The following is a 27,410-nucleotide window of genomic DNA, read 5'->3' as shown; positions in this document are numbered from 1 at the left end:
CTCCTACTATCACAATTTTCTGTTTCTTACACCGGTCTTCTGTCTCCCTACAGATTTGCTGCTCCAATTCTCTCAGACTATTGAGCAGTCTATAATACAATGCAATTAGCATGCTCATGCCCTTCCCATTCCTCAGCTCCACCCATATGGCCTCTTTAGATGAATCCTCATTTCACAATTCATGCCAGAATGTTAACTAAAATACATAATTTCTTTAAAATATGCATTACCAAAAAGACACCAGAGGGTTGCAAAAGTACTTTCTGTTTCAGAACTCATCTTGCCAAATAAGATGATTCTTGCCTTGGAATATGTTGCACTTTTACAAAGCTATTAATTCATTTCTGGTAAGTGGAGCAGATCATGGACCAAGAAAACATTCAAAATCATGCCCAGGTGTTTCCAAATGATCAAAGCTTTGTTCCACAGAACTTGCAGAATGATCCAGTACATTAAAGTATTCTCAGATGATACAACATGCTTTTTTCATTAACAGTTCACCCATTCCATTCTCTTACAGTGGCATCAATGGTTTTAATTTCACCCACAAAATTGTAAGATGAAAATACCTAAAGTACCATGGATATCTGGAGATTCAGCAATTATCATAAGTACATCCATTGCTCAATACATAAATACATGCAAAATTGGTTTAAAATAGAGTTCCTGATTTCTAATAAGTGAGTAGTGGCTTTACAACCATGGAACGACCAAAAAAAAACCAAAAGTTTTGGACAATTAATTTACTTCAGACTTGTTGCAAACTGCAACAAAGCTGAAATGAAATGGGTATAGTTTGGCTTTGCATTCCCTTAAATTGCATTCAGGTACTGATTAATTTTGGGGGATTCTTCCTTGAGAAAAGAAAATGGAAAGGTAATCTGTGAGACTGGAAGGCACTTAGCTAGACATATTTCCAGATAGAGCACTGGGATCAGTTTGGGCCCACTTTCAGGTAACTTACAATTGGAGATGTTCCAGCTCATATTTCCAGCAATTTTCTTCCTTCCAATTTCAGATTTTATTCACATCCTTCAGGCCTACTATTCTCTACCAATCTCTCTCTTTTGACAGCAACTCTCTCCTGCTTTCCATCTTATGCCATTCCTGTTTTCTCCCTTATATTCTTAATTCTTATCAAAGATCAATGATGTAAAACTAAACTAGATTCATGCCACCCAGCCTGCTGGAGTCTTTCCTTGGTTTTTCATCAAGCTGGATATATTACCCCTGGACCAGTGTCACTTGAATGATATCAACACTAATAGGATTAAACTGAGAACAAAATTTGTAGCTTGCATTCATGTCTCTTCAAAGAACAGGGACAATCTAATAGAGGTCCCCAAAGTGACTAATTTGATGAATAATTGGATTGATCAAATAAACCAATTTTCTCTGTTGAAAAAGAGAACACAAAATGAGAATTAAAAAGTCAAGATCATGTAGAACTTGTTCACAGGAAGAGCAATGAAAATCTGAAATTCTCCACAAAATGTTTTGAGGTCAGCAGCGTTCAAGAGTGATGTGAATACGTTTGTCTGACAAGGTTGTTAAGGAACTGGGAATTAAGGCTGTTGTCTGGAGTATAAATATATCCTTCATCTGTTTTTAGAAAATCATTCAGATCACAAGTCATAGGCAGAATTAGCAGTTTATGCTCATCTTTAACATAACTTGAGATGGTGCATAGCTGCCTGTTTGAACCATGAAAGGACTCCAACATCCTGCTGGGGAACTGATTAACCTATCAAGACAACTACATTTCTTTAAATAAGTTAAGATGACACATTTAACTTTTACTTTCAGTTGGGGATGATAGAGCTGGAAAAATAAGCACATTTGATGATGGAAATGCAATTCTAGTCATGCGCATCTAAAAATTTCATCAATCACATCTAACATTCTTTGAAGTAAATTCGAATTGAGAAGATTTTTCCTACTGACAATCACCCTCACTCCTGTCCCTGTTGTATCTACATGAACTCAATTATCTGAGCAAAATTTACAGTTTGGTGTAGTCATGCAAGTTTTACACTTTGGGCTTGTGGTCACCAGAATTTAGTGCCAGAGACGAGAGCTCTCCTGGATTTACACTCATAATGTAATAGCACAGATCCTTAATTCAATTTAATAAAAAAGCAATTTTTTTTAAATCAATTCTGTGCAAACAGATTTTCATCACTTTTTTAACAAATCTATGATAGAATTAGCCAATTGTTTTAGAAAATCCAATCCATTAATAATGATGTCTTCAAGGAAATTATTATTCCCCAGCTAAACACATCTGTTTTCAGTAAATTTTAAATGGCATCTTGACTTAATCCTCAATGACTTTGGTACATGGATTTTCTTCAACATGATTGCACAAGATGCAGGTTTTTAATATTTTTTTTAAAAAGAGCCATGGACTTTTTTTTAAATAAGAAAAGCACTTCAAATGACAATGCAACCCAAGAAAATAGATTCTTACTTTTCTCTCTATTCACAGAGTTCACAGGGCAATGAGTATCAGCTCCTTCCCAGAGACAGCAAACGAAGCCATCTTGGTCCTTTGAACACGACGTATTTGTATTTCTCACATGCTCACTAAGAGGAGAGTGGAGACTGCTTGAATTCCGATGCAGTTGGGGCTGCCAGCTTATGGGCTTTTCACCAGCTCCCTGTTTCTTCATTATGCAAAACATTGTAAAATTCCATGGTGGTATCTCAAAGGCATTTTCTGGGCCAGGTGAATAAATGGAAACTGATACTCCTATAAAGAAAGCAATGAGAAAATGAAGCTTTAATTTTTGTGCACCACACACAGTGAATCTAAGTTAGAACTGAAACACAAGCCTTCACCCCACCTAAACCTACCAATTTACAATAAAAACAGAAAAAGTCGCAAACACTCATGTTATTATGTAATTGTTTCCCTAAACTTGCCTATTTCATGCACATAAAATATTACAGCACAGTACAAGCACCACCTACTCCACAACAATCTAATCTTTCCTTACCTCACACCCATAACACTATTTCACTTACATCTATGTGGCTATCCAAGGGTCTTTTAACTGTCCCTATTGTACCATCCTCCAACACTATATACACACACAAACATATACACAGAGAGGGAGCTCAAGAAAGAGACATAGCACCACCAAAATATATCACACAAAAGTGTCTTTAGTCTGGCATAAGGCATACAAAAGTTTCCCATTAGCATTGCTTGGTGCCTCTTGCATTCAGAGAAAGAGAAGCAAAAGAAGTCCTCTCAGAGTCACTGAGTGTTCCTGAATCTAGCGTACCCATGGCCTCTTTAGTCGCACAAGACTCCAGTTCAAACTATCAGCCCTGAGGCCATGCCCAGGCCTCTGACGTGTTGACAAAGCCGCGCACAGGGCCCTTCAGGAGCCTTTCTTGCCCTCAGCACCCTCTCAAATCCCAGTTCCAATGTCTGGTCCTCATGACCCAGTCTTCAGCAGCCTTCGACTTCAATTTGCTAGTAGCAAGCAACTTATGTGGTTTCCTCGTATGCAAATTGCCAACTGCCTTTGTGTGTCCTTCAGCCCCTCACTGGTCTGCCACTGTGGTCATTGTCCTTAGGGTCATCTCCTCCTCAACAGGGGTGTTCTCCCTGTTACTGGTGGTCTGTGCCAGTCTGCTGCTCCCCCAGAGTCTGCAACTCCTCGAGGCAGCAGCCCTCTCAGCCGCTGCCATCTTAGGCCCATACCCTGCAGTATCAATGTTTTCCATAAAGCTCTGTTGGCTCCTTTAACAGCCTGTACATCAGCAGTACAATTGGATGGTAGGACCCTTCAGGAGTGCACTATGTCTCTGCTGCCCACTCTCGCTGTGTCCACAGCAGCGACAATGCTGTCCTGACAGCAGCTCTGGCAGCACCACCAAGAAATCTTTGTTAAATTAGATAATCCATGGCAGTTTCCAAGGAGTAGACAATTGCTTTGGGAATGCTGGTAGAAGTGGATGAAAACATTTGATTTGTCAATTGTGACATTATGGCAAATATTAGTTTAAAGGTCAAAGTTTAAATTTATCATCAAAGTACTGTTATGGTCCACGGACTGACCTTTTGGACTGTGGGCTGTCATTATAAAGGATGGATTTCTGCTAAGAATGCTGTGCAACTTATGGTACAGCTGAGTGTTGACTCGCCAATTGCTTTGAACTTTCGAGAATGAAGGGAGGATCGAGCAGTGAAGCAGAGAGTAGCAGTTAGAGCAGCAGAGGGGAGCTGGAGAGCTGTATAAAATGCACACACCTCAAGTGAGGATTCGCAAGTTTACTGCAACGCAACAGTCATTTCTCTCTCCAACATTCAATACCACATCCTTTGTTATCAGTTAAAGAAGTGAACTTGGGTGTTGAACTTTGAGATTGAATTCTTTGGACTGTTTTTTTGGACTGACTTACTTGACTGATTGACATGGGGTTTGGGGAATTTTTCCCTTTTTGAATATTGGGCAATGTGGTGGTACACCACCAGCCTACTGCAGGGGGCAACCTTTGTACCTGCAGGAGTGTAAGGGAACAGGACAACACCTGGCCGGCTGCCAATCAGTCGGCCTGAATGGATCAAGCCCCACCCGATCGGGTGTCAATCACCCTCCGGGATACAAGCCTGTTCCGGCCTCCCGAGGCCTCACCCTGAGTTGCTGCAGCCACAGCCAGCCTGGCTCTGTAGAGGTTTTTGTGGATTAAAGCCTGTTGTTCAGTCTTTACCTTATGTGTGTCTGATTCTGTCTAACAGCGCACCACAGGCATAGACTGTAATGGTCTGTGTTTTTCACATATTGGTCATCCTTCAGTTCAAAGGCACATCTTTGTGCAGTTCCCACAACAGAAACCTGGGCATGATGGAGTTTTAAATGGAACAGCCATTGCACAGGGGTGATCCCACTCTCTTGGCAGAAAAGCCCTTAATCCAGTGACACAAATAACCATTATGGTTGGAGACCTCTCTTGCTGCAGTGGATGATAAGAACATCAAAGTGTCTTGTCATGATCTTAGCACTCCACAATGCTTCCTAGGCCTGCCTTGTTGACTGTTGGATCATTAATTGATCTCTTCTGCCCAATCCGCCAGGGCCAGACTTCACACACTCTTTATAAATATATATCAGTATATTTACTATAGATTCTTACAGTGGGATTAATTGTGTTAAGACATAATATTGTTAATAGTCATTAATAAATAGTTAAAATTTAACCCTTTTGAATTGTGTCTTCTGATCTTGCTGGTTTGAGGGTAACAAAGTGGGGGCTCATCCGGGATTCAAACAAATTTGGGAGCTTAGAAGTCGATTGGTTAGTGACCAATCGTATGAGTCTGAATCAAGCTGGAGCTTGTTGATTGATGGAATTCCAGTCTGGTCTAGGAAATTCCTTTGGTAAAAATAATCAAAAACTAGTGACTGTATGAAATCAACAGAAACAAAGCAATGGCCACGAATATAGAAAGATTTTTTGGCATTACCTTTTCTTGATCATTTGAAAAAGGCTAAAAAGCATGAGTTGGTGACCATTGCCAGAAAGTTGACAATTGCTTCAATGGAACCACAAATGAAAAAGGTGGAGAATGAGAGGAAAATTGCAAAATACTACATTGAAGCAGGAATGTTTGACAAATAAGTTTTGGAGCAGTTCCCAAGAATAAAACTTCGGAATAAAAACAATTGGAATCAAAGAGATTAGAATTGAAGGCAGCTGAGAAACAGAATTGGAGAAACAGAAGAAATTGGACAAAGAAATGGAACAGAAGAGATAAGAAATTGAACTGAAGATATTAGAGCTACAGACAAAGGGGGAAATGAGGCTACATGAGCTAGAAAAGATTAGAGTGGAAAATGACAGGAGAAAAGAAAAGACCAGAGATCAAATTCTTGGTCATGGTGAAGGGTTTATGGCCAGTAGAGAAATTAGGTTAGTGCCTCTGTTGAGGAAGCTGATATAGACAAATATTTTCAGCATTTTGAGAAAGTGGCTGTGAATTTAAATTGGCCACAAAACCAATGATCTCTTATGTTACAAAATGTAATTAAAGGAAAAATTCAACAAGCTCATTCTGTCCTTACCACAAAGCTGCTAATTATGAAATGGTTCAAAACGTTATACTCAAGGCTTACAATTTAGTTCCAGAAGCTTACAGACATTCAGGAATTTTTTTTTTAAATCAACAACCCAATCTTATACAGATTTTGCTGATGAAAAGGTTGTGTGTATTTAACTTCTGGTACACATGAAGGCTGTAAACAATGTTTATAATTCATTGGAAAAATTGATAATATTTCAGATTAAAAGATGTGCTTCTGATAATATTAAAACATACTTGGATGAGAAGGAGGTGAAGACATGGCAGGAATATGCTAAATTAGCAGATGAATATGCTTTAAGTGGATGTTAGGCAAAATTTTTCAAGAGTGCATTGTGGATAATCTAAGTAAGGTAGAGAGTAAATTTCTTAGTATTAGGGGTAAAGATAAATGAAAGTTGATTAAGGAAAAGCATTCAGATCCCCTTTGCCATTACTGTAAGAAGGCTGGTCATGTGATCATAAGTTGTCCTGTGTTGAAAAAGAGAGAAAAACAGATAGCACTGAATGCTTGCATTCAAAGCGAGAAGAGGTATAGAAACCAAGGAGGATCCAAAGTTACAGATAAAATTAGGGATGTATTCCAACCTTTTGTGACTGAGGGTTTGGCTTTAGTTAAAGGATTAAAACAAGTGCCAGTGAAAATCTTGTGAGATACTGGGGCTACTCAGTCACTTTGGAATTTGGTGAAGTAACAGACACTGGTGAAATAAATTTGATTAAAGGTATTGGGGGTGACACTGAGCCCATTCCTTTGCACAGAATAGTGTTAAAATCAGGCTTGGTTACTGGACCTATTACAATAGTAGTTGGGTCAAACTTGCCAGTGAAAGGAATTTCACTGTTGCTAGGCAATGACTTGGCAGAGGGGAAGGTTGTTCCTGCAGCTAAGCCAGTCATTGATGAGTCAGAGAGGGACTCTGAAATTTACCCCACTTATGTTATAACAAGAGCAATGTCTAGATCAGGGGTGTCAAACTCAAATTCACAGAGGGCCAAAATTAAAAACTTGGACTAAGTCGAGGGCCGAACTAAATATTTATTGAAAATTTTCAACAACATCTGCATGTTTTCTCTTCTTTCAACATATGTAATGTTAAACTTTTTCTTATTAAAATAAATGTTTAATAATAGTTTTGGATAAACTCTTTCATTGTCATTGGCCCATTTCCTTTAGCGTTCTGAAACCGTGCACATGACGAGTCAATGAGGGATGATTAAAGCAGTGGTCTTCAAACTTTTTCTTTCCACCCACAGACCACCTTAAGCAATCCCTTACTAATCACAGAGCACCAATGGCACAGGGACGCGAGTGGAAAGAAAAAGGTTGAGAACTGTTGTATTGTGGTAACTCCACATCTGATTAGGTTAATTGTTAGGCAAGTGGTCAGAGAAGGACACCCCCCCACCCCAAGAAAGGCTTAAATCACAGGAACAAAATAAGCTTCCATCTCACTGCTCCCAATCTTACACACAGTCCTGATGTGGAATGTGGGGTCGCAGCTCCACGTTCACCCGAGTTCAGGTGCTGTCTGTGTGGAGTTTGTACGCTCTCCCCTTGTCTTGAACCAACAGGTCGGTCGCCTGACGAAGGCACCCGAACCCCCCATTGAAACGCCAGCGTCCGGGGCAGTGGAGGAATTGCCTGAGAAGAGCGCGTTGCTCCCACCCCCCTCCCATGGTTGGAGAGGGATTAAACTGCGATCTCACAGCGCCGGGCTCGTCTCCAACAAAAGGAGCGGGAGGCAGGGTCCGCCGCGCACGGAGCAAGAGGGAAGGTATCGCCAACGAGACGTTCAGTCCGGCGTCGCCGCTGAAGCGCAGACCCAGCGAGGATGGTCCCCAACTTCAGCCGCGTCTGTGTGTCCAGGAGCTGGGCGGGCTGAGTGCGGCGCTCCGATCCCCGGGATTCTGGACTCTGAGATCCCTCCACACCTCCGGCGTCTTCATTTTCACCTTCAGTGTGCATGTGCTATACTGGCGCGGCGGCCAGCGGGCCAACTCTAATATATATTTAATATGATCTTGCGGGCCAAATATAATTATATCGCGGGCCAAATTTGGCCTGCGGGCCAGAGTTTGACATGTGTGGTCTAAAAGATTGTCAATCCAGATAAGGCTGTAAAAAATAATTTGTCAGAAAATAATGTTTGTAATACAGCATTTAGGTGGAAATGACCTGGTGAAGATTGAGCAATCTTCTTTATTAGTTCTAAGCACTGATAGTAAACCCAAGGCTATAGATTTGTCACTATCCAGAGAGGAGTTTATAGCATGGCAAAAATGAGGATCCCGATCTTGTTGAAGAGAGAGACAAGGCTCTCGCTGACGAGGAAGTGAAGAAAGTGCCAGTGGGTTATTATGTCAAAGATGGAGTATTAATGAGAAAGTGGAGACCACATGATGTTTCTCCCAGTGAGGATTGGCCAGTAGTGCACCAGATTGCGATCCCTACAGCCTATAGGGATGAAATTATAACTTTGTCTCATAGTAAATTATTTGGTGGTCACCTTGGGGGTGAAGAAAACTATTGATAAGACAATAAAACATTTTATTGGCCTTGTTTAAAAAAGGATGTGGTAAGCTTTTGCTGAGCCTGTCACAGTTATCAGGTGGTGGGTAAACCTAATCAGAGTCCCCTAGTGGCACCCTTACAACCTATCCCTGTTTTTGGTGAGTCTTTCTCAAAAGTGATTGTGGATTGTATTGGTCCATTGTCCAAACCCAAAGCTGGGAATCAGTATTTGTTGACAATTATTTGTGCAACCACAAGGATTCTGGAGGCCATTCCTCTGAGAAACATTAAAGGCAATTATGAAGGCTTTGTTAAACTTTTTCACCTTGGTTGGCCTGCCTAGAGAAATACAGTCAGATCAAGGGAGTAATTTTCTCTCAGGCTTATTCCAACAAGTGGCTTATGAATTGAGAGTCAAGCAGATAGTATCTTCTGCATACCATCCTGAGAGCAGAGGGGCCTTGGAGATGTTCCATTCAACCCTGAAATACATGATGAGAATTTATTGTTTTGAGAACGAAAAGAATTGGGATGCAGGGGTGTGGTGATACGACCACCAGCCTATTGCAGGGGCAATCTCTGTACCTGCAAGAAGACCATCTAAGAGCTGACTCCACCAGGACAGCTGTCAATCAGCCGACCCGAATATAGACCTGAGCTAGCCCCTCCTGAGCCAGTCACATGGTGTAGAGCATGTCGAAAGAACCAAAGACTTGTTGATCCAAACCAAGGCTTTTATTAACTAAAAGACTGGAGCATATCACAAGTAGGTCGACCAGTCCAGAATGACCTGGTCTGGCTAGGAGCAATCCTTTAAGACCAGCCAGTAGGTGTGGCTACACTCTCAGCCAATCACAGTCATCCTACACTACAATCTGTACATATACACATTGGTGACAGAATCTGTACTATCACACATGGGAGCTACCGAAGCATGAATTGGTGTTCAGACTTTTATCTGAATAAAGCCTGATGTACAGTTTTTTGAGTTTTGTGCTTGCCTGCTGCTACCTCAGTGCTCCGCAAGGAGTTTGTTTGCATTTATTTTCAGTGAGGGAGTTTGTCCAAGAATCACTTGGTTTTAGTCCATTCGAGTTGGTTTTTGGATACAAGGCGAGAGGTTCTTTTTTTAAATTTTTTTTTATTTTTCACACTATGAACCATACTGACCAAAATACACACAAACATTTCCCTCTTGAATATACACAGTGTCATTTTCTCCCCTTTATCCTCCTCCCTCCTTCACCCCCCCTCCCTACTCACTCAACATTCAACCTATGATACATTAAACCCATTAAATAATGTCATCACACAATGAAAATAATTTGATGTTATTAAAAGAACAGTGTGTTAATAATGGTGTGTATTTAAATTTGTTGGATTATGCCTTTAAATTTAAGAAGCAGTTGCATAAAGCTTGTTAAATGGCAACAGAGAATTTAAAGGTCACTCAACAGAAGATAAAGATTTGGTATGATCGCAAGACAAAGATGAGAATTTTTAAACCTGGTGACAAAGTGTTGGTTCTATTTCCTACACATTCAAATCCTCTTAGTGCTAGGTTTTCAGGATCATCTAAAGTCTAATATTAATGAGGTCACTTATGTTATTGAAAATCCCAATTGCAGACAAGAAACTCAGGTCCGACATGCAAATATGATGAAGCCATATTTTGAGCAGATGCCTCAGAGAGAATAAAGTTTTGCCAGAGATGATGGTTATCGACCAGGATAATGAGAAGATAAGTAAAACACACTTCAGAGAATGTTATGGAACTCAAAAATTGATAAGCCCGAGGTTGGAAAATTCCATGATTTTGCAGGACCCGGAAACAAAGTTGGCTCATCTCCTAACTTCAGAGAAGAAAAAAAATGTAAAAGGTTACTTCCAGATGTGCCTCAGAGAATTTCCATAGCTTATCATGATCTTGATGTAGCTGATGCTAGATGTATTAAGCAACATCCCTATGAGATGAATATGGAAAAGTACAGATTAGTAGATCAGGAAATTTACTACATGTTAAAGAATGGTATCATTAGAAAGTTCACCTTATATTTTAGCGCCTAAGCCAGATGGAACTGTTAGGTAGGTTTTGCACTGACGATAGGAAGGTAAATGCTGTGACAAAGGCAGATGCTTGTCCTATTCCTAGAGTTTACGATTGTGTAGACAAAGTGGAGAAGGGAAAATTTCTTACTAAAATCGACTTGTTGAAGGTTACTGGTGTGTTCCTTTTACAGACAGGAGCTGATATGCTTCAACACTAACCTCTCAAAACACCATCACTGTGAATTTGAGTGCCACAAGTTGATAGTCATTTAGGCAAGCTAGCACAATCTTTTTGGCCACTGGTACAATTGAAACTTGTTCAAAACAGCAGGGTACCACACCCTGTCAGAGTGAGATGCTAAAGATATCCATGAAAACATTGGCCAATTTGTCAGCATAGATTTTCAGTACTCAGTTGGACCGGACGCTTGGTTTTATTCTCCTAAAGGCAGCCTGCACGCCATCCTCAGATACGGACAGTAGGGTATCATCGGGGACATGAGGGTGCATCTCGTAGTGAAGCTTTGATGTCTCCTATTGTACCGGATTCGGTTTTGTAGCAGGTTGTGCCATTTAGATCCTGCCACAACTGTTAGGTATTCTTCATTGTTTCCATTCTAGTTCGGAATCTTTACTTTCATTGTTTCTGGTTTGGAAACACCTTGAACGATTTGGGGACAGATTTGTCTACAGCTGTTTTGATAAAAGTTCATAATGGTCCTTATGTCATCATTCAGATCCTCAGCTGACTTCTTGAACACCATCCAATGCATTGACTCAAGGCAGTCCTATAGCCATCCTTAAGCCTCATGCAACCACCTTCTGGCTGTCCTGATCTCTGGAGCCTCTCTTTTTAGGCATTTGGTTTTCCTACAAATCTTTATAGCAGCTAATGTCTTCAGTTAACAACTACAGCAAGCAAAAGAACTATTATTCAAGATAACAATAGTTATCTAGTCAAGAGTGATCAATGCCTGGATTAGCAATGGAGGCAAAAGTTGCAGAATAACACGAGAAAATTCTTGTTTGTTTGGAATTTGTCAACATGGAAGAGTGAGCTGGAGAATTAAATGGTCTCCTTCGGAGAGCTTACTTTTGCAAAAATATGACCTTTACCTGTAATGCGTTTAACTGTGCATGCAATCTAAAGGATTTGTGGTTGTCAGGGAGAACACCATGAGTATTCAAGCAGCTTTTCAAGCAGGAGTTCTTTATTGTGTTGCCTTTCTACCAGATTACCTTTGACTGCAAGCACCATTAGGTGAAGTGGACGGTTGCATCATTTACTTCACTACATCAATGACGTCAATAATTACAGCTCTGCTCTGCTTTTACCAAGTCTGACACACAGCAAGTCTGAATCATCTGGCACACAAAGGCAAAGATACCAAAGTAACTCTCGGTGTTTATTACCTCTAACTTCTTAATTGGCATATGTTCAGTCAAAAGTTCTAAAAAGCAAGTTATTCATAAGCATGGCATCACTGAAGCTCAGAACTCTTGAATCATTAACAGATTATGTCCTAACAGTGGATGTGTGTAAGTGTAACTTACAAATATTATTAATAAGCAAAGCTGTAAACACAAGATCTCTCTTCACCCATCTGCAAGAATCCACTAAAAGCAATCTACAAAAACAAGTTGTTCCAAAATAAATATAAATTAAGTATTTTTTTTAATAATTTTGTCTGAAGGTAAAGAAACAAATCATACAACTGGTTCTGGGTGTTAGGAATTCAAGTTATGGGGAGGGAAAATGCCATGGAACCTTGGTGAAAGATTAGATTTCTTAAATTCTGGATCACTTGCATGAGAGTTTGATTTGTTTTCTTTGGATAATAAACCTTTCAGTCAATTCAGTTGAAACTTTCAGGAATTATACAGTGAAAATTGAGCTGCTTGTTTCTTTTTGCATAACATTCAAATTTGGCCTTTGATCGTTATAGCTTAAAACATTTTATTTCAATACTTTAAAGAGAAATAATCTTTCACTTATCTCAAATAATAAAATTATTTCATTGTGAAGATTAACAAAAGTTTCTCATATCCCACAACTCCCCACATCATTGTTTGCAGTCCTCAATCAATTCCAGTGAGGGTTCCAGTAGAATGTACTGAAAATGGCCAGTCAGCATATTGTATGATAAATCACACATCAGCATGTAAAATTTCCAAGGAAGATTGCCTGATCACTTACTATATACACTTATGTAATCACCAAGTTTCAGGGACCAATTTTTCAAGTGAATTGGGGGGGGGGGGGGGGGGGGGAGGGTCAACATCTACACGGATACTACTTTTGACTACAGTAAGTCCCTGCGTCATTCAAGATGTCAGGAGCTCAGATGGCTGGGACCAGGTGACAAGTTCACATTTAAGGCATTGGGAACTCCAGTGGGTGGATGGTCAGGGCCAAAAATAAAGGGGGGAGGGTGGAGGTTGACTTTTACACGGGATATAGGGAAAATATGTGATTTTTGTACCAAAAAAAGGATGGTCGACTTTTACATGGGATTGACCATTTACACGAATATATATGGTACCTCAACTTCAGGGGGAGATTATTAAAAACCTGGAAAAACTCAAAATCCCCAAGGAAATTCTATTGCTGATTTGAAGTTTTAGGAAATCTCCCATTCTTTCAGTGGCAATGTGAAAATAACTGCAAATAAATGAGTATGTCCAATTACTTCATAAAGTCAGTGAACAATTGTTTCATCACTACTGCTGCTCTAATCAACAATAAGAAATACACTCAAAACAAAATATTGTAATTCTAACAGCCTGGTTTATTTTCTTCTTTTTAAATTATTCATTCACGGTGCATCTAAAAACACAATACTGGAGAAACTCAGCAGGTCAGTCAGTGTCCCTTATATAGTAAAGGTAAAAATTCATAACCCTCATGAACCCCTCTGCCTTCCGTAGGGACCACTCCCTCATGCACTCATCCCTCCCCACCTATCGCACCCCCCCCCCATTCCAGCACCTTCCCCTATGGCCACAGGAGATGTCACTCTTGTGCTCACACCTCCTCCCTCACCATAGTCCAGGGCCCCAAACAGGCCTTTCAAGTGAAGCATCATTTCACTTGTGTATGCACAGGACTGATTTACTGCATCCAGTACTCCCTTTGTGGTGTTCTCTACATTGAAGAGACTGGGCACAGACTGGGAGAACATTTCATTGGGTACCTTCATTCTGTCTGCAACAGTGAAAGGGACCTCCCAGTGGCCAACCATTTCAGTTCTGCATCACACTCCCATATTCATATGTCTATCGTTGCCCTAATGTACCATCCCACCAACACCACCCATAAATTGGAGGAACAACATCTGATTTTCCATCTGGGCCCTCTCCAGCAAGATGGCATTAACATCAACTTTTCCGGTTTCTGCTAACCGGCTCTCCTTTCCCCCTCCCTTCCCCCGTCAGTTCTCTTCTCTATTCACCTAACCATCCCTCCTCCCCTTTCTTACTGCTGTGCCCTCCCTCCCTCCCTCCCCCAGCTGTTATCACCTGTCTTTGCAACCATATCTTCCCCCTTCCCCTTTGATTCAGATGCCTGCAGAAATTTTTTCATACCTTGATGCTCAAGTCCAAAAAGTCGGTTATGTATTTTTAAGTAAGCCAGATATAAACAACGTTTCTAGGCAGGACAATATTACAAAGTACATTTCACTCAGTATGCCTCTGAACAGCAAGTATTAATTTTTTAGATCACACTCCTTTGTTCTGACTACATTTTTAGAGAAAAACATCTTTTTTCCTACACTATAAACTCATATACGGTAATCAGTCCAAATCTCTTCTCAATTAAAATCACCTTGCCTAGGGAAACAAATCAATGCAGCCGGTCTTTAACTTCATTTTTTAGCCTAGGTGCCATACTGATTATTCTGTGATGTATTCCATCAAAACCAATATCTCTTTCCCTGGGAAAGAGTCCAGGATTAAAACCAGAAGTTTGGAAAAGGTCTAAATAAAATCCTGCTCAGCCTTTCAGATAACTTCTATCCCACTACATTTCAAAGTAACTCAGTAAATGGCAACATTCCAACAAAATATTTATCAAGTAGTTTTTGATCATTTTTATGAATTATTCAAAATTTTAAAGTTTCAAGACAGCCATAATTCCCAGCTTTGCATCATTTAGCAATTCACACAAAGCCAGGGTAGGTTACCCAATCACTATTCCAAACTAAACTCCTATCTACCATAATGTAACCACTCACTCAAAATTTCTTTATAAGATTTAGTCATTCAGTCTTGCACCAAACTGTCAGATATCTCTATATTCTGCGATGTAAGACGTTTATAATGATAGTGAAAAATCTGAGGTCTCAGTACAACTCCTTTGGAAACATTACCAATTACCTTCTACCATACTTGCCCAATTTAGCACAAAAAGCTCTGTTCTCAGCTGTGAAACAAAAGTCTGCAAACCCTGTGATTGAAGTAAAAATACAGAAATTCTGGAGGAACTCAGCTGGTCTCGCAGCTTCAGGGAAGTAAAGATATATAAAAAGCATGTCAGACCTGAGCCCTTCGCTCCAGTGCAAAACTTTGGTTATATATCTTTACCTCCCATGGATGCTGCAATACCTGCTGAGTTACTCCAGCATTCCATTCTCAACTGAGCAGATTTGCTAATGTACAAGATTATCTCCCTTTATTTATTTGTAACCCTCTTCCCGATAGAAGGTCGATGGTTTTTTTTTAAAAAGTTGGATCTCATTTTCATGAGAAAATCTGTTTGATGACAATTACTGATGACTAATTCAATATTTTCAACATAACTTTTCTCTAACAAATGCTTCCAATTAAATCTCTGCATCATTTTCCTGAAACATTCTATCCTCTTCAACTCAAATAGAGAATAAAGACCATAAGAAATAGGAGCAGAAATAGGCTATCCAATCCATCAAGTCTGCCACACCATTTAATCATGAGTGGATCCATTTTCCCCACTCTGTCCCACTACCCAGCCTCTTCCCCATAATCTTTGATGCTCTGGCTAATTGAGAACCTATCAATCTCTGAGATAAATGCACCCAATGACTTGGCCTCCACAACCACCCATAGCAACAAATACTACTACCCTCTGGCTGAAAAAATTGCTACACGTTTCTGTTCGAAGTGGATGCTCTTCAATCGTGAAGTGGTGCCCTCTTGTCCTCGACAAGTGATTTCAAATTTCCCCCCTAAACTAATTTCATATTAAGCAATCCCTATGCCATAGATGTTCTGTGATTAGTAAGGGATTGCTTAAGGTAGTATGTGAGTGGAAAGAAAATGTTTGAAAGCCACTGTTTTAATTGTACCTAATTAACTCCTTATGTGGACAGTTTCATAACTCCAAAGGAAATGGGCCAATGACAATTTTTCTCAAGCAAAATATTTCAGTAACAATTGGGTCGAGAGCAGTGGTTTTCAACCTTCCCTTCCCACTCACATACCACCTTCAGCAATACCTTACCAATCACAGAGGACTTATAGCATAGGGATTACTGAAGGTGGAATGTGAGTTTAGGGGGGCAGTTTGAAAGACTGTTCCACCATGGGAAAGAGCCTTTCTACATCTACTGTCCATGCCTTTAAACATTCAAAATATTTAAATTAGATCCCCATCTTTCTCCTAAATTTCAACGAATGCAGGCCAAGAGCTGTCAAACACTCATAACATTTTCATTCCCTGAATAATCCTAGTGAACTTCCTTTGATCCCTCTCCAACTTCAGCACATCTTTTCTCAAATGAGCCCAAAACTGCTCACAATACGTCTTGAGGACTTATCAGTTTCTTATAAAGTCTCTACATCACATCCCTACTCTTATATTCTATTCCTCTTGAAATTAATTCCAGCATTGCATTTGCCTTCTTCACCACTGACTCAAGACGCAAGTTTACTTTCAGGCTATCCTGCATGAGGACTCCCAGATCTCTTTGCATCTTAAGTATTTTCAATTTTCTCCCCATTTTAAAAAAATAGACTGCCCATTTATTTTTTGCATAATCTTACATGCTTTGACATCACATTTCATTTGCCACTTCTCTGCCCATTCTCCTAATCTGTCCAAGTCCTTCTGCAGCCTCTGCGTTTCCTCTACACCACCTGCTCCTCCACCCACATTTGTATCATCTGCAAGTAGGTAGAGAATGCATTTTGGATTCAAGCAAGTAATTGTAAAGAGGCAACAGCACATTTAATTTTTTCCTTAGTAAGTCAGAAGTAACTGAAATGCTCCAAAATATAACACTTAGACAAATGAATAAGCAACAATGGAAAATATTAAAAATACAATTTAGCAGCATGTGTAGAGAGCCCCCCCCCCCACCCCCCACCGCCCCCCCCCTCCCCCTGCTCCTGTTTTTTGGATCATGGATTTCTTATTGACTAAACTCCTAGACTTCAAATGCTGATTAAGGTGACTATAAATACACATGGCATAAATTACTGGTATCCAGAATGGCCACATCACCAAATAAGCCATCATTCAATGCTGACTCAATGCCAGCACTTCCAAATTGGAATCCAATGCTTCTACGAATGACCTCTCCTGATCTCAACTCTAGTTTACAGATAGAAAGGACTTCCCACCCCAAGCCTGCAACGTAGTTTAAAGTGATAAACTTTTGCAGATTGTTTGCTGATTGACATTTACTAGTTATTACTCGAATTCCACAAGTGTTTAAATTGCTCTCAGATTTATTTCTGCCTGCCAAGGACTACAATAAAAGTTGTATGCCAATGCTGAAAGTTTCCATTCCCCCTTCTTCTTCCCCCTGTCATCTCTCTCTCTCCTCCTCTCTCGCTCTCCTTTCACAGAGCCAAAATCATTTCTCACCCCTCCACTTGTATCCAATTTACACTGTTTGTTGGGCTGGACTTCTCCCCTGACCAGTTTTCAGTCTCTTTATTCTGACACCTTTCTTGTTTTTTTGCTTATTCCTTGAAAGGCTCAGGCCCAAAACATCAGTTCTATATCTTTACCTCCTACTGTATCTTTACCTCCTATGGATGCTGAGAGACCTGCTGAGGTCCTCCAGCACTTCTGTGTTTTTACTACAATCACAGTAACTGCAGGCTTTTGTGTTTCTCTGAAGCTGTGTCTTGTGTTCAAGGCTTCTTCACAAACTAGTTCACCTCACACATGTGCATGAGCAAAGATTCCCCTTAGAGCATAGTTTGACTGGGAAAATGAGCAGATACCGTGCAGCGTCGGGAAAGTGGTCAGAAGGGATGAATTTCCCAGCAGTAGGCCACATCCACCAAAGTTACTCAGGAACCTATTTTCCCAGCTGAACCTCAGTAAGGATCTATGGTTCAGTAAGGAGGTCCTCACTAAAATCTAACATCTGCTCCAGTCATGATTTCAAGAGCAGGAGCAGGACAATCATGCCATTGGCTTTCAATGAGATGTCAGCCACAGCATGTAGTATGCATTTATCATCTAACAGTTTAGAGCTGGAGACGGTTGTTGTATCTGGCAGTTTGCCATTCACTGTTGCAAAGACATAGTCAATAATGCCCCCTATTGAGAGATATCTGACCAAGCACAGTGCTTTGTGAGGATTGCAGGCTTCTCCATTGTGCAGGATGCTTCTAAATGTCTCTATGCCACTTTGTGTCAAATGTTCAATTAGCTATCCAGCTGCTCTCCTTCAATGTCCATCCAGTGTATGATCACACACCGCACAGCAGATAGGACCGAGACCTGCATCCTCACAGCTTCAAATATCCTCCATTTTGCAATTACTACTGTGTTGTGTTATTTTCATTGAGCCACCAAACACAAGGCAGATCTCTGAACTCCAGTACTGATTCCACAAAAGCAACTATATAATTGTCATGCTGCTCTATGAAATGTAACAGAGAAGGTTTGTGTACTTCTCCAAAACCGGGTGGGGAAAAAAAATTAACAATTTCCTTTCAACTTATTTCCAAAGAATCACCAAGAAATGAAATTCCATATCAGATAAACTAACATGATTATTACAGGCCAAACGTTATCCCTTACTATCACAACTATTTACTTTGTCGGCGTAGGAGCCAAAAATAGAAATATTTGTACACTATTTGTGGACTAATCTCCCATATGTTCAAAGAGCTACTTCCAGATTAACCTTCAACTTACCCAGGCACAAAGCTACAGTCACCAGTCGCAGCCACATCATTCCTTAGGTGGAGGGAGCCTAAAATGGACAAAATAAAGGTCAACATGTATGTTGCTGTTAATACAAAAATTAACTTAAAACTAATATTCATTAGAAGAACACAAACTATTAAAGTGAGAATAATTTTACAAAGTGAAAAAAATATCCTATCAACTTAAATTTAAAAAATTTGTAAGACATCAGCAAAACCTAATAAACTGATTCACTCAAATGATTTGACATCCGTTTCTCTTCTGGATATTCACCAACATCCCGGGCTACTTCTTTGTACACACAATATTAATATCCTCATGAATTTTGTTTTGATTGATTTATCATGTACAATAAAATCAATGGCCAAAGATCTAGCCTCCCAGCCAATCAAAATGAGTCACCACAAATACTGTGATAATAGCAATGCCTTGCTATTATTACCAGCTTCTGGTAATTCTAAAATAATTGAGGGGGAAATCATATTAAGTTTCTCAGAAAAATATTTACCTCAAAAAAAAAGAAAAATTAAGCCAAAAGAATTGACCAAAAATTTTCTGTCCAATGATTTTAAAATTGCAGGGCATCTAGTATTAGTGCACAATTCTTTCTGCTTTATTTTCAGTTAAATATGACCAGAAGACACACTGAAAAATTTAAATAACATCCACAATTCCCATTTTTCCAGGGTTTTTTTCTCCACTGTTGATAACCAAAGCATAGAAAAAAGATGAATACTTTTCTTTAATTATCAATGGTTATTCCTGCGGGTTGACAAGTTCTTAAGTGCCATGTAAAACCTGTGTGGTCTGCTAACTGTAATCAGAAGATCACAAACTGGGCTCGCCTAACTACATCATCCCCATGCAGAATCACAGAACTGGAATCAAGAGACTTTAGCAACCAAAGGATTCTTCACTACAGGAGTACAGTTCTGAATTTTTACACTTTGCAATAATGTTATCACCAAACTGACATTGTGGCTCTCTCCAAATGTCAAAGATAAACAGAAGGATCCTCTTAAAGATTTTTATTAAATTCTTCAAAATTTCCTATTTTTTTTTCTTCCATAGGATTACAGTACACAGACATTTATAAACAGTAATTTGACACGAGCTGAAAATTTCATTTTTCTATTTCCAACATTTATTGTTATTTTTCTGCAATTTTCCCCGACACTTTGGTTTAAGATTATAATTAGAGTCTAATAATAATGTGTAAATATATGGTGAAAGAACACTAAAAAATTATACCCTCATCAAATATATGTAAAATTCATTATCCGGTTTGCAATCTGTCAAACTTCACCTATACAAGTCTGCAACAAATAGTCTAGTCTTATACAGGTATTACATTGGTCAGAAATTATAATCTGAAAGAAATTACACAATTGGACCATATTAATTGCTAAGCAAAGCAGCATCAGTTACAATATTTAATGCCTTAGACAAATTATTTTAATCACTGATTGTTCAGCTGTTGAATGAACTTCAAATATTCTATTAGTCAGTTATTATTTTGAAATAATTGATTCCCCCAATACATGTTTAATTATCTCATTTACAAGTGTCCAGACAATGCAATGGATCTTTAGGACCCTATTGTTATTTTTTTTCCTGAAAGAAACTCTGTGATCAAGTTTAATTTGAAAGGACGACAAAAATGAAGGATCTGTGGTCGGTGTTCATTTGCACCCCGGTGGGTCAGGATCTTTTACTGTCTCAGTGCAAATAAATTCAGACAGAGCCATTTAAAGGGTAATCTATGTGAAGAATACGAAGCAATGAAAGTGCAGTACATGAAGCACACGGTAATTTCTAAAGATCAACATGTACAACCATCACAAATCACTGACATCCTGTTGCATTATTTTCTTATAAAATCTCAGTTACAAATCATCTCTAAATATTATATTTTATGTGAAAAGAAAATTAAAGGCAAGACTAACAAACTCTGCTTCTCGAACCTGTAAAGTTGAGATCATGAACAACATTTCAGCAATCAGCTCCAGATTTATACCAAACGACAAGTTAATCATTAATTCATTGGGAAGTGTTCTGTCAAAGTTTGACTTTAAATAGCCCACACTGTGTGCTGCTACTTAGTGAAATCATTGGAATTTGATGACTAGGATTTTAAATCCAACAAGCCACATGTCAAAGCACGTTTTAATTTACTAGCTTTTGATTTTGACCTCTGAATGTTTAACAATTATTATTCTTCAAGCTTTTTTAAAAAAAAGCTTTCTTCCAAACCAATCCTAGACCTTACAAAAATCATTCACTGAACAGCAGACTTTCTTGGCCTTTGTACAAGAGAAGAGTCGAACACAAAAGTCTATAGATGCCGTGAATCCAAAATGCTGGAGGAACTCAGCCAGTCTCGCAGCGACCCTAAGCCTGAGCCCTTCTTCAAAGATTAACCAAAAAAAATGGCAAGAGAAAAGTCATTATGTAATGTATATACTTTTCCTGAAAAATAACAGAAATAAAATGCCATTGTTCAGACTATCATCAAAACTGAAAATGGGATGGGTAATGAGAATTAATAGCTGTAACATCCCTAACGGTTTCCAAAAGCCTGCAGATTATTGAAAGAATAAAGTCCAAAGACATCACAAATACCCAAGGAGCAACACTTGCATCATCAAAGGAGCAAGGTAGAGAAGGACAGAGAATGTTTCTTTTAAAAAAAAAATTAGGCATACATCATGGTAACAGGCTGTTGTGGCCCACTCAAACACCCAATTAAACTACATTTTGAAGAGTAGAAAGAAACAGGAGCACGCAATAGAAACCCACATAGACATGAGGAGAACATACAAACTCTTTACAGACAGTGCTGCATTTAAGACAGTCACTGGCACAGTAATAGGTTCTTTACCCTTCATTTAGGATGACTACCAATAGATAATCATAGATTAAGAGCAGCAGTGAGGGAGGGACTTGAAAGGGTACAAGAATTAATCATACAAAAGAATAAAGGGGGTATTAACTGAGGAGATATAAATGGAGAGTGTCAGCTTCAATTGATGAGTGGTGAAAGAGGGGAGCTATTAAAGGAAGAAGTCAGGAGCTCAGCTAGATCTTAAGGGATAGAAACATCTGATCAAATATTTAATTTTTTTTTTTAAATAATTTATATACACTGCCCAGTAATTGGCCCTTCTGGCTCAAGAGTCTCAGCTACCTAAATACACTAGCATTCAGGATAATAAAACAAAATTAAATGAGGTGGGAATAAAGGGGTAACTGGATTGTTGGAAAATGCGAGAGGGAGAGAGATTGGTTGTGTCATCAATTGGAGAAATCCAACATCTTTGTTGGCAGAATGTTGAAGTAATGAAGTATTCCTAGGAAGAAAAAAGTTAGAAACTGGAAAGCAATGATTTGTGGTATTTTAGGGAAGCAATGATCCAAGTGGGGTTTAAAAAAATTCCAATTTAAGTACTTTCAATGAAATGGAAAATCAAGTAGAAACAGATGCCATATTCTTGTGTATTCAAATAAAGAAATCAGGGGCAAGAACATCCTTAAAATGCATCACCATTTTGGAGCCTGGGCCACCACATGCACAATGGAGTATGTGCAGGTGGGATTTTCGTGCATTCAAATATAGGTTTCCCCACACACGTCTTTAGTTGGAGATTTGAGGAGGGGGACTTAGACATTGACAATTTCTGTGACCATTTAATAACATTGAACAACATTTAAGCAACCTTTAAGCATTGTTAAAGTTAAGCATCCTAAAAGAACATCAAAGATTGTTGAACATCATTAAGAGATTGATTTTTATACCAATATTTTGTTAAGAATCAACCCTTTAAATGTAACTTAAAGACTTTTCATTGAATAAAGAAGGTTACCAGTTTTGTGTGTTATAAATAAAGGATTTAAATACAAACAAAATGCATCATCATTTGACTTGGAGGTGGAGATGTGTAAGCATGGTGGGTAAGATAGTGAGTTAACTATAAGATTGACTGGAATCAGTCCACTGATAAGAATTAATAAATTCCACAATTAAATTTGAAACACTCTCTCTCACCTGCCCGTAACCACCAGCTCCAATGACAGATCATTTCCTATTCCTGATTGAAATGTATCTTCAAGATTCCAAATTACAGAGGAGTCACGTGATGGAGTAGTGGCCGGACGGTGAACTCCAGCCCTCTCCAGAAAAGTCGGGAAAAACAAGAGAAAACACAAAGGCACAGAAATAAAAGTTACAGAAAAGTGAGTATAAAGGTGGAAAGAAGATGGTGACAAAAAAAGAAAAATCGAAAGCAATGGTAAGAAGAGAGGAAGAGAAGACAAAGGAGGAAAAAGGTGAAGGCCTTACCTGTCCGAAGAGGCCCGCTGCGGAGAGAGAAACCCGCTCCCTCAGGTCGGTAAATAATGGACTACAAAAATGGCTCGCTGAGCCGAGTAAAAGTGCGCAACCGATGCGCATGAAAAAAAACACACCGACGGGAGGGGGGACCAGCTGGGGAGTCGATCTCCACAGCCGGCAACGACAGCTGCAGAACACCTGCAGCAAGAAGAGACCACAGAAGACAATGGAAACAAGAAAGAAGAGAAGGAAAGGGCAACAAAGAAAAAACAGATGGCCAACCCAGAGGAAGAAGAGGAGGAAGAGGAAGAGTACAGTGAAATAGAAGAAGAAAAGAAAGGCAAGATAAAGAAGGTACTTTCTCTTATTAAAGGATACATGGAGTCATTTAAAGAATGGCAAACACAGGAATTTAATGATTTAAGAAAAAGAATAAACAACACAGAAGAGAAAATGAATAAAATAGAGATGACCTTAACAGAAATGGGAAAGAAAATGGACAAGATGGAAGAGCGGGCAGTAGCAGCAGAAATGGAGGTAGAAGACTTAAAAAAGAAATTGGAGAAATCTAATAAAAAAACTAAAGAGACACAAGAACTACTAGCTCAAAAAATAGATACAATGGAAAACCATAACAGAAGAAATAACATAAAGATAGTGGGCCTTAAGGAAGATGAAGAAGGCAAGAATATGAGGGAGTTTATAAAAGAGTGGATCCCTAAGACCCTAGGATGTCCAGAACTACAGCAAGAATTGGAAATAGAAAGGGCACATAGAGTATTGGCCTCTAAACCACAACCACAACAAAAACCAAGATCTATTGTAGTAAAATTCCTAAGATATACTACAAGAGAAAAGGTACTGGAGAAGACAATGGAAAAAGTAAGAGAGGGCAACAAACCACTGGAGTATAAAGGGCAAAAAATCTTCATTTATCCAGATATAAGTTTTGAACTCCTAAAGAAGAGAAAAGAGTTCAATACAGCAAAGGCGATTTTATGGAAGAAAGGGTATAAATTTATACTAAAGCATCCAGCGGTATTGAAAATATTTATTCCAGGACAACAAAACAGACTATTCTCGGATCCAGAAGAAGCACGAAAATTTGCAGAACAATTACAAAAATAGACTGAGGGAGGAAGACGGGTAATGAGAGTTAAAATGATCACGATTGATATGTATGTGGGTAAAGACAAAAATAGACTGAGGGATGAAGACGGGTAATGAGAGTAAAAATGATCACGATTGATATGTATGCGGGTAAAGAGGTATAAGAGTGAATAGAGACAATGAGCATACATGAATGTATCTGTACTTAGAGGAAAATATAGATAGTATAGACAAGAATTAATAAGGGAAGGTAATGGAATAGAGAGAATAAGGAGGGAATTAAAAGAGTGACCTTTGTGACATATGAAAAGTGAAATCTTTTCTCGGGGAGGCGGGGTGGGGGAAAATAGCGGTCACTGCAAAATCAGTTGACGCTTGCGAGTGGATTCGCAAATCCAAATGGAGAGGGGAGATGTGGTTGTCCGACAAGGGATAAAGGACAACTCAGGAGGTGAAGGGGAGATTGGGGATAAATAAGATAGAAATAGGAGAATAAGGAAAATGTTGGATGTTGTAGGAATGTTGTCTTATAAAGAGTTGAAAATAAGAAAACAGAAATGGAAAAGGAGGAAAGGTAATGATGGTAAAACGGAAAGAGAAGATAAACAAAATATTAAAGGGCTACGTTGAACTATATGTCTTTAAATATTAATGGAATACATAACCAAATTAAAAGGAAGAAACTACCAAATTTAAATGAATAAATGTATTCCATTAGAAAAAATAACATATTGGTTAAGAAATAATATTGAAATATTCGAACAAGTATAGGAGCCTTACATTAAATACAATAGCGAAAACCTACCGGGGACAAACATTACCTAAGTTGATGGAAGGAGAAGGAAAGAAAAGAATGGACTCAGTAGAATTTCTGGTGTAATTTTGTTGAATGGCAACATTGTCTGACTGGCTTAATGCAACCTAGATTGTATACCTAAAATGGATGAGAGGGGGGGGTGGGGGGGTGGGGGGGTGGCTTGGGAGGAGGGGGGGGGGAAGAAAAAGTCACTGTATATGTGTGAAAAAGAAATAGTGTATATCATGGCTAATGTGATTTATGGTGTGAAAAATAAAAAAGTTTAAAAAAAAAATTCCAAATTACACTAAATATCATTGATTTTTAAATGCAATCCACTGGATCACTTAGAAAATAAACTCTATCTTCAAGCTAATATCGAGGAAGAATCGCTGAGAGGGTGTGGTGAGAAATTTATGCAAAATAGGAAAGTAGCACCAGCCCAAAGATTACTGGGTTGAGCCTCAGACCTAAAGCCAATAAAGACCTTGACGGTCAAATGCATTGGAAAATTCAGCTGACCCTATTGCTAGCAAGCTAATAGGGAGGTCTTGGGAGAGGGGACGAGAGATGGAGGAGGAAAGAGGGAAGAGGGGGGACCTGACACCAACAGTGGCCGGGATCATAAGGAGACAGTAAATCATTCACCCACTCAATGCCAAATTAAATCCAGCATTAGGTTCACGACCTTCTCATCTAAATTGCCGAATTCTTATTTCAAGTGGGACCCTAAACATTTGGGAAATACGGGCTTTCAACCTGACCAGCAAGTTTTTCAACCAAAAAGAAAGCGGACGATTTCTCCGCTGAGATCCGTCCACGTTCGCTGGACCCCCCAACACAGAGAGAGAATCACGAATTAGATGTGAGCGCCAGTGGAGCCAATTGTTTTGGAAAGATTTCCTCAACACTTTCCAGTCTTCTTCAGCATTCCCAGTCGGGCGGATTCGTCTCCTTTCGGGAAACGATCTGTCCCGCTGAATATTTACCAGAAATTTATCTTAATTACTGCAGATTCACAACTGTGGTCCGCTGGAATGTTTAAAGCGGCCGCGATGTTCATGAAAAAAAGTATTTCGGCAAAACTTTTTTGCACTCCAAACATGCGGCGGGACCGTGGCTCGGCGGCGGGACCGTGGCTCGGCGGCGGGACCGTGGCTCGGCGGCGGGACCGTGGCTCGGCGGCGGGACCGTGGCTCGGCGGCGGGACCGTGGCTCGGCGGCGGGACCGTGGCTCGGCGGCGGGACCGTGGCTCGGCGGCGGGACCGTGGCTCGGCGGCGGGACCGTGGCTCGGCGGCGGGACCGTGGCTCGGCGGCGGGACCGTGGCTCGGCGGCGGGACCGTGGCTCGGCGGCGGGACCGTGGCTCGGCGGCGGGACCGTGGCTCGGCGGCGGGACCGTGGCTCGGCGGCGGGACCGTGGCATCCGATCCGTTCCTCGAAATGCACATTTCAGGACATCCTTAACGGATGTATTATCAGATAGAAAGTAGAACGGAGCTTTGGAAGAGCACGCACCAAATTATAACCCCAGATGCAGTCCGGTGCTCATTTTGGGATGGCAGGCGTTCACCTTTCCTTCGAGCAGCGGCTCCCCAGTCAGATAGCATTTCACACCTCTCAGCAGCAGACTTCACCCGCTCGCTCCCTGCTCTCTCTCTCTCCAAAAGTAAACAAGACGTAGACACTAAAAAACTGACATGTCCCACCCCTTATCTCAACTTCTGTCAAGGATTTTCGGCCTGTTTCCTTGCAAGAATCACTCTGTAAACATGTGGACCCTCTGAGAGGAAAGTCCATGCCTGTCAGGGGCAGAGAGAGCTGCCGCCCTGCAAGCATCAGGCGGGCTCAGTGACGGCCCCGCGGGCTGCTGAGAACGCAGCGAGCCTTTGCTCTTACCTCACGGGAGCAGTGCGGCCAAGCAGAGTTGGTGGCCTGGCTGCTTGTTCCCTGACGTGGGTTCACACGTGGCTGTCGCTGCTCCTCTCCGATCACCTCAATCCCCGCACGAAACGGAGAAGGTTATAACAGCTCTGGGTTGGGAGGAATTGGTGCTGAGTCGCCTAGCAAGGTGGGTGGTGCCTGCGTCAGACAAAGTCCAAGAGGGGCAAGAGGTGGGCAATTGCATGAGTCAGACACCTCTTGGGAAGGGCGATGAAAACAAACGAGAGGAGGCATGGACGCAACCGTGGGCTTGGGGCAAGGACATCAGGTGGGTGCGGAGCATGACGTGCGAGATAGAAGAGGAGCAGGGACTGGAGTTGACGGGATGAGAAGGGCGAATTGGTGCACTTGCAGGAAAGGGGTGAGAAGAAATGGCCGGGAGCTGGTTAACTGAAACCTTCTTGTTGCCGAGAAAAGGCAAT

General features: G+C 40.2%; 1 protein-coding gene across 1 annotated transcript in view; it reads right to left on the bottom strand.

Moving 5' to 3' along the window:
* lepr (leptin receptor) overlaps positions 1-26,847 on the bottom strand; it is a 121,535-nt gene extending 94,688 nt beyond the window's left edge. Inside the window, exons 1-3 of the mRNA XM_069938352.1 lie at positions 26,563-26,847; positions 18,796-18,853; positions 2,471-2,752 (exon numbers count right to left, since the gene is read on the bottom strand). Of these exons, the coding sequence (XP_069794453.1) occupies positions 2,471-2,752; positions 18,796-18,835 (322 nt within the window). The 5' untranslated portion in view covers positions 18,836-18,853; positions 26,563-26,847. The remainder of the gene's footprint in view (positions 1-2,470; positions 2,753-18,795; positions 18,854-26,562) is intronic.
* Positions 26,848-27,410: the final 563 nt, after the last annotated feature.

Source organism: Narcine bancroftii, chromosome 5, assembly GCF_036971445.1.
Source record: "Narcine bancroftii isolate sNarBan1 chromosome 5, sNarBan1.hap1, whole genome shotgun sequence".
Taxonomy (NCBI): domain Eukaryota; kingdom Metazoa; phylum Chordata; class Chondrichthyes; order Torpediniformes; family Narcinidae; genus Narcine; species Narcine bancroftii.
This window is presented reverse-complemented; position numbering and strand designations above follow the sequence as displayed.